A 7,863-nucleotide genomic window follows, 5' to 3' on the forward strand; every position below is an offset into this window, starting at 1 on the left:
ATTGTAAAAATAGTTTTTGCATCACCACATATTGAGAGCTATAATTTTTCCGTATTTTGACCCACCGAGTCATGTGAGGTCTTATTCTTTGTGGGATGAGTTGATGTTTTTATTGGTATCATTTTCGGGCACGTGACATTTTTTGTTCGCCTTTTATTCCGATTTTTGGGACACAGAATGAACAAAAACCAGCGTTTCATTAATTTCTTTTGGGGGGTGCGTTTACACCGTTCCGCGTGCGGTAAAATTGATAAAGCGGTTTTATTCTTCGGGTCAGTACGGTTACAGCAATACCTCATTTAGGTCTTTTTTTATGTTTTGTCGGTTTTATGCAATGAAAACAATTTTATATAAAAAATTTTTGCATCGCTTTATTCTGCGAGCTATAACTTATTTTTTTGCGGATGACGCTGTATGGCGGCTCGTTTTTTGCGGGACAAGATGACGTTTTCAGCGGTACCATGGATATTTATATGTGTCTTTTTGATCGCGCATTATTGCACTTTTTGTTCGGTGGTATGATAAATCATTATTTTTTGCTTTGTTTTTTATTTTTATTTTTTAAGGGGTTCGCTAATGGGACAGTTTTATAGGGCGGATCGCTACGGACGCGGCGATACCAAATATGTGTACTTATCTTTTTTTTTATTTTATTTTGAAAAAATGTATTTATTGGGGATTATTTTTTTTTTTTACTAATTTATTCAGTGATTTTTTTAAAATTATTTTTAACACTTTTTTTTTTAAACTTAATTACCTTGTCCCAGGTGGGACATCGCTGATCTGTCACATCACAGATCACTGTGACAGATCAGCAATCTGTCACAGGCAGTTCTGCAGACTTCCTCATGCCTGCGCTTTGCAGGCAGTGAGGAAGCCAGTTCCCTACAGGCCCCCGTCGCCATCTTGGATCCGGGGGCCTGTAGGGAAAGAGACCCCCGCAGCAGCGCTGCACATTGCACTGCCGTGGGGGGCTCAGGGAAGCAAGGAGGGAGCCCCCTCCCTGCCGATGCTTCCCTTTAACCCCCAGTACACCGCGATCGCGTTTGATCGCGGTGTACAAGGGGTTAACGTGTCGGGGGCGGTCCGTGACCGGCCCTGACACATTGTGCCGGGTGTCAGCTGTGATAATCAGCTGACACCCGGCCACGATCAGCAGCGCTCACCACGTGGGCGCCGCTGATCGCTGGGACGTAATATTCCGTCCATGGTAATTAGGTCCCGGGTCACATGGACGGAATATTACGTCCATTGTAGGTAAGGGGTTAAAGTCTATGGGAAAATCCTGAAAACGTACTTTATACTTCAGAGTTACTGTTTTAAGTGATATTCAGGCATTAGGGATTTTTCAGGTAAGCAAGACATTCCTAGTGTCATCAGGAGTACGATTTTCAAGTAAGGCCGGGGGGGGGGGGGGAAGCCATCCAAAGACGTCCTTACATTATAATGGATATGTGGTCTGTGAAAACCCACAGATAAGCTAAAATATACACAGTTGTGTGAAAAAGTGTTTGCCCCCTTCCTGATTTCCTATTCTTTTGCATGTTTGTGACACTCAGGTTTCAGATCACCAAACACAAAATACAATTTTTAAGTGAAGGTCTTTATTATTAAGGGAAAATGAAATTCAAAGCTACAGGGCCCTGTGTGAAAAAGTTATTGCCCCCTAAACCTAATAACTGGTTGGGCTACCCTTAGCGCAACAACTGCAATCAAGCATTTGCAATAACTGGCAGTGAGTTTTCTTAACAACGCTCTGGAGGAATTGTAGCCTGCTCATCTTTGAAAAATTGTTGTAATTCAGCCACATTGAAGGGTTTCTGAACATAAGCCGCCATTTTAAGGTTATACCACAGCATCTCAATCAGATTAAAGGTCAGGACTTTGCCTAGGCTACTTTAAAGCCTTAATTTTGTTTTTCTTAAGCCATTCAGAGGTGAACTTTGTGTTTTGGATCATTGTCCTGCAACAGAACCCAAGTGTGCTTCAGAATTCTTTGGTAGACTGAAGAATTCATAGTTCCATTTACCACAGTTAGGCTGTGTGCACACGCTGCGGATTATGTGCGGATAAATCCGCAGGTCAAAAGACCTGCGGTTTTACCTGCGGATTGCTCTGCGGTTTTGCCCTGCGGTTTTTCATCTCCTCAATGGAGGAGATGGCAAACCGCAGGAGAATCCGCAGAAAGAATTGACATGTCAATTCTTTCTGCGGATTGAAAACCGCAGATAATCCGCGTGGAAAATTCCGCACCGTCTGCACTGCGGTTTTTGATTCCCATAGGGAATCATGGTACTGTACACCGCAGCAAAAACTGCTGCGGGTCCGCAGCGGCCAAAACCGCTGCGGAACCGCAGCAAAATCCGCAGCGTGTGCACACAGCCTAAGGCTACTTTCACACATCAGGTTTTCGGCGTCAGGCGCGATCCGGAACGCCGGATCCGGCAAATGTTTTGTAAAACCGGATGTGACGTATCCGGTTTTCTGCCGGATCCGTCTTTTTCTTGACAGACAAAACCGGATCCGTCTCATCCGGTTCATCCGTTTTTCGACGGATTACGCCGGATCCGGTTTTTAAAATTGACCCTTGTGGCTACTGAGCATGCTCAGACCAAAAAAACCGGATCCGGCTTTCGCCGGATCCGGCGCATTGCGGCGCTCATAGGCTTCCATTGTGTGAAAAAGCCGGACGCGCCGGATCCGGCGTGTCCGGCTTTTTCGCCGGAGACAAAAAACGTTACAGTAGACGTTTTTTCCAGACGCCGGATCCGGACACATTGCCGGATCCGGCGAAAACCGGATGAAACGCATGGCCATCCGGCGCGATCCGGCGCAAATGCAAGTCAATGGGGGGGAAACCGGATCCGGCATTGCATTTCGCCGGATCCGGTTTCTGTCAAAAGCGCCGGATCGCGCCTGAAGGCGAAAACCTGATGTGTGAAAGAGGCCTAAGTCTTCCAGGTCATGAAAAAGCAAACCAGCCCCAGTTCACCACCACTATATTTTATTGTTGATATGATGTTCCTTTTCTAAAATGCTGTGTTACTTCTACGCCAGATGTAATAGGACATAAACATTCTAAAAAGCTCAACTTTTGTCCAGTCAGTCCACAGAGTTTTATGCACTTATTGCTCAGCAGTGATTTTCATCTTGGATCTGTGCCATGCAGGCCATTTTTGCACAGTCTCTTTCTTAGGCCAGGGTCAGACTTGCGAGAAACTTAAACGAATCTCACACGTCAATACCTGGCACTGCCGCCGGCACTCGGGTCAGTGTTCAGCTGCCTAGAAATACATGCAGCTGAACGCTCCGTTCCGAGTGCAGGCGGCAGTGCCGGGTATTGACATGTGAGACTCATCCGAGTTTCTTGCAAGTCTGACCCGAGCCTTATGGTGGAGTCATGAACACTGACCTTAACTGAGGCCTGCATTTCTTTTATGTTGTGGGGTCTTGTGACTTTTTGGACGAGTTGTCGCTGCGCTCTTGGGGTAGTTTTGGTCAGTTAGCCAGTCCTGGGAAGGTTCACCACTGTTCTATATTTTCATCATTTGTGGATCATGGCTCTCACTGTGGTTTGGTGTAGTCCCAAAGTTTTAGAAATGGCTTTATAACCTTTTCCAAACTGACACTTTGTTTCTCATTTGTTCAAGAATTTCTTTGGACTGCAGCATGATGTCTAGCTTTTAGTTTACTTCACTTTGTCAGGCAGGTCCTAGTTAAGTGATTTCTTGATTGATGACAGGTGTGTCAGTAATCAGGCCTGTGTATGGCTAGGGAATTTTAACACAGCTTTCAAAAGATGTGATAAACCACATTTTATTTGAGGAGGGGGATAACTTTTATAAATGGCCTTGTAAATAAAGACCTTTATTTAAAAACTGCATGTTTACGCGTGTTATTGTCTCATTTAAGTTTGTTTGGTGATCTTAACATTTAAGTGTGACAAACATGTAAAATAGAAAATTAGGAAGGGGATACATACCTACGTACACACAAAGGTCTTCCATAAGATCCATGCCTGGATCATAGTTTCCCCATACGGACAACGTCACATGTACAATTTTGGTGTGCTTGCTTTTGAAACTAAGTTTGCCCCCACTAAAATACAAATTAAAGTACTTATACAGCTGAATTGCGGACCCAATACCTGTAAAAATCCCATTAGTATAGATTCCAGTGGTTTAGCGGCTGATTAGTAAAGTAGTAAAGCGTTTTTATGCTTGGTGAACCTCTACTCCCCCTCAAATTGCTTTTTGAGCATTTCTCCTTACTGACGGCACTCACTTGCCTAGAGCAAGGGCAGACTCCAATCCAAGGCACACTGACACTAAAAAAGCCCAGCAGCACTCACACCGTCTGGGTGCAAGTATATTCTAATCTCTAGCGGCTGCTTCTTACACAGGAAAACATAGAAAGCAGCAGCTGCAGACAAGAGGAACACCAAAGCGTTTCAAAGAACATACCTTGCTGCAAGATTGGTCCAAGTTTTAGTACAGCCAACTGAACATGGAGTAAGATAAGCGGTTGCATGAAGCCAACTGCCCCATGTAATCTAACCTTCACATGTCCATAATATATAGTCCACAGTAACTGTACAGGTACCATCTGCCTCAAATTACTAGGAAGTATTACAGCTTAGCATGGACCATATATTACAGAAGTAAGAATCCAGCCTAAGACATCACCAGGTTATCATCTGCATAAGACAATAAAAAGCAAATTAGTTTACCAAACCTGAAGCTACAGATTCCATACTGAACTGTGTGGATTATGCCGCTGATTGCGCTATGGGATAAATCGCAAATATCGCTCTTCACATTGAAGTATAGTGAAATCTATGAAATCTATGCAAGTGTGCAGATAAGTGATAAAATCTCACCCCATGTTAGTAGTGTAATGTTAAGGATTTTTCATCATTTGTAAACCCTAAGGCCTCATTCAAATGTCCTTGCATGTGTTCTGCATTTTTCATAGATAGAGAACATGTACCCATTATATTTTACTAGAAGAAATAGGCCCGATGACATCGCATTGGGAGTGTGCAGTAGCAGCTGAGACCATACCGTGCATGCGCGGGTAGAGCGTGCAGTTGTGGCTCTTACTGTGCCTGCGTGGGAATAGCGGAGACGCGTATGTCACTTGCGCAAGTGACACTGCCAAGGTGCATTATGGGATTCGATGACAGCGGCCGGAAGTCCCAAATGGCAAAATTAGATAAATAGAGAGAGTGCTATTATCCACCCCAAAGGAAAAGACATGTTTGACCTTGATCAGCCTGTAAAGAGTGGGGTAAGTTTTCACTGACTGTTTGGAGAAGCTTCAGAAACCTATCAGGTTTTTTTTTGGCTTATAAGAAAAACAGACCATGGTAAAAACTGACCAAAACACTGATGAAAATCTGATCACAAAATTGAAAAATAAAACCATTTTTTCCACGTACAAGAAAATAATAACCAATACTAAACAAAAGTTACAATTAACATGTAGAAAACAAAAAGTGCTGCCATAATGACTGCCATAACGTCTTGTAGCGATCACGTAGTGATTTCTTTATAGGGAGATGAACATATAGCAGTAACACAAGCACAGAGCCAGCAGGCGTGACTGGAGAGATCTTACCTGGCCTGTGATCCCCGTGATCAGGGCCACTTTTCTGGACTTGCCATTACTGGAGAGAGGCTGGGCCCCATTTCCTAGGTTGGTGGCCATTCTGTCAGTGGTGATCTGCTGGGAGAGGAGTCGGCTGTGCTCTCACTGCTGTCCAGTCACTGAATGGAGAAGGAAGTGACAGGTGAGATGGGCAGCTCTTCATACACCTGGGCGTTCAGGTGAAAGGAAAGCGTGGACGGGCTGGGTCAGCTGTCAGGGAACGCCCTACTAATGGGCAATCATCGCCTGACACGCTGAGTGGCTGGGGTGGAGCACACACACACTGCAGCTGCCGGCACTGTACACGGCGCTTGTCAGATGTGGTGTGTTGTCACTGTAGTGAGAGCAATGGGGTGTCATGTGTCAGCAGCACCGGCCATGTGGACAGCACCCACTGTACAGTGCCGGACAGGGGCTGACGTGTCACAGCTGGCGTGAGCGTGTCATGTACCCAGCACACGTGCTTTTATTCGGTGTGCTGCACCCAGCCCTACACACACTCATTGTCAGGAGCTCATTACTGGGGGCTGCAGGCAGGTCACCGGGGCCGCTCAGCACATGAAGGGAGCCTGACACTGATTCTCCGCCGGTGTGTGACTTCCGGGTGCAGCTCGGCAAGGACCTGCCGACGTCAGAAGACCACATGACAGCGAGAAGTCACGTGGCACCGGCTTTTGAGCTGGCTGGAGCGTAGTCTGATTTTTGGCGGGAACTCTACAAGCGGCGGCACTGGGGACCAGTGATAGCGTGTGTGAGGAAGGAAGCGCTGTGCTACATTGTCAGATGAATATGGCACATGCGTCTTGTGCATAATAGCCCCCATCTGCATGGCTATGCCCCAGTATTGTTTCTAGGGTGTAACATGCTGCAGAACAGCTTTACAGGGATTATGGCCACATGTTCTTTAGGCCACCTCTTAGCGGGGGAAAGCATTGCTACTGTAAACCCTTGGTGGCTGCAGAGTAGTGAGGGGTCTGCAGTGTTCCCTCACAGGTGGGCACCCAAGTACCCACACGTGGCCCACTCTAATGGGCACTCGTTTAATGTAGGGGGCTAAACGGTTTCTCTGAAATACAAGACACAATGTATAGAATACACTTACAGAACCTAAATACTATAGAGCTTACACATATACAGAAACATAACACATGGAGATGAAAAATACACAAGGATATACATGACACACACTGAAATAAAATACAAACAGGCCATAGTGAGCAAGTCTATAGGACAGTGTTCACACCACCAAAAGACAAACATAGAAAAGCACAGAGAAACAAACGTATAAAAATACTCTGTTGTAAAGAAGTAACAGTAAACAGCAAGTGCTAGTAAAAAGATGATAACAAAATGGTATTTGGTTGATACGTTTTTTTGCAAAAATGTATACTATCCCGCTCTACCAAACGTCAAGGTAACCCATATTAGAGCAGTCCTAACCAATGTATTTAAAAACCTGATCAAGTGAATAGTACCTATTGAGCAGGATGCAAACAGGTAATGTCCGACGTGGACACGCTGCAGAGGACGGCCTTTATGTGCATGGCCTACAAGGGAGGGGTGGAAAACCTCCCTAAACTTGCAAAACCAAGAAACCAATTAAATACAAAAGATGCAAAAAACGTATCAACCATATACCCTGTTTTTTATCATCTTTTTACTAGCACTTGCTGTTTACTGTTCCTTCTTTACAACAGAGTATTTTTATACATTTGTTTTACTGTGCTTTTCTATGTTTCATGACACACACTGAGTACACAGGCATAAATAATATTGGCTTTACACGTTTACAGAAATATATATATGCAGCAACGTTTGAACTGAAACGTTGCTGCATGGGCACATAGCCATATGGGCTATTAAAAAAGCAATTTATTGAAAACTACTATGGTGTGCTGCTTTCTTTTTTGATGGACTATTTGGAGGTTTGGTATGTACCCGGAGGGCCTGCACCCGAATCCTTTTTCTATTTTGTGCTGTTTTTTCAATTTTTTTCTATAATATATGCATATAGAAACTGTATGTACATAGTACATACAGTTGTGGCCAAAAGTATTGACACCCCTGCAATTCTGTCAGGTAATACTCAGTTTCTTCCTGAAAATGATTGCAAACACAAATAATTTGGTATTATTATCTTCATTTAATTTGTCTTAAATGAAAAAAAACACAAAAGAGAATGAAGCAAGAAGCAAAACATTGATCATTTCACAC

General features: G+C 44.2%; 1 protein-coding gene across 6 annotated transcripts in view; it reads right to left on the minus strand.

Annotated features, from left to right (window-relative positions):
• Window positions 1-7,142, minus strand: part of GMDS (GDP-mannose 4,6-dehydratase) — a 944,793-nt gene extending 937,651 nt beyond the window's left edge. Inside the window, exons 1-2 of one of the 6 annotated variants that reach the window (XM_073550144.1) lie at window positions 7,125-7,142; window positions 5,620-5,768 (exon numbers count right to left, since the gene is read on the minus strand). In XM_073550144.1, coding sequence (XP_073406245.1) covers window positions 5,620-5,709 — 90 coding nt within the window. In that variant the 5' untranslated portion in view covers window positions 5,710-5,768; window positions 7,125-7,142. Of the gene's footprint in view, window positions 1-5,619; window positions 6,138-6,170; window positions 6,299-7,124 lie in introns of those variants that run through there. The other 5 variants (XM_073550143.1, XM_073550145.1, XM_073550147.1 and 2 more) reach the window with 5 other exon arrangements.
• Window positions 7,143-7,863: the final 721 nt, after the last annotated feature.

Source organism: Dendrobates tinctorius, unplaced genomic scaffold (genome assembly GCF_039654945.1).
Source record: "Dendrobates tinctorius isolate UK_male_01 unplaced genomic scaffold, ASM3965494v1 ptg000163l, whole genome shotgun sequence".
NCBI classification, from domain to species: domain Eukaryota; kingdom Metazoa; phylum Chordata; class Amphibia; order Anura; family Dendrobatidae; genus Dendrobates; species Dendrobates tinctorius.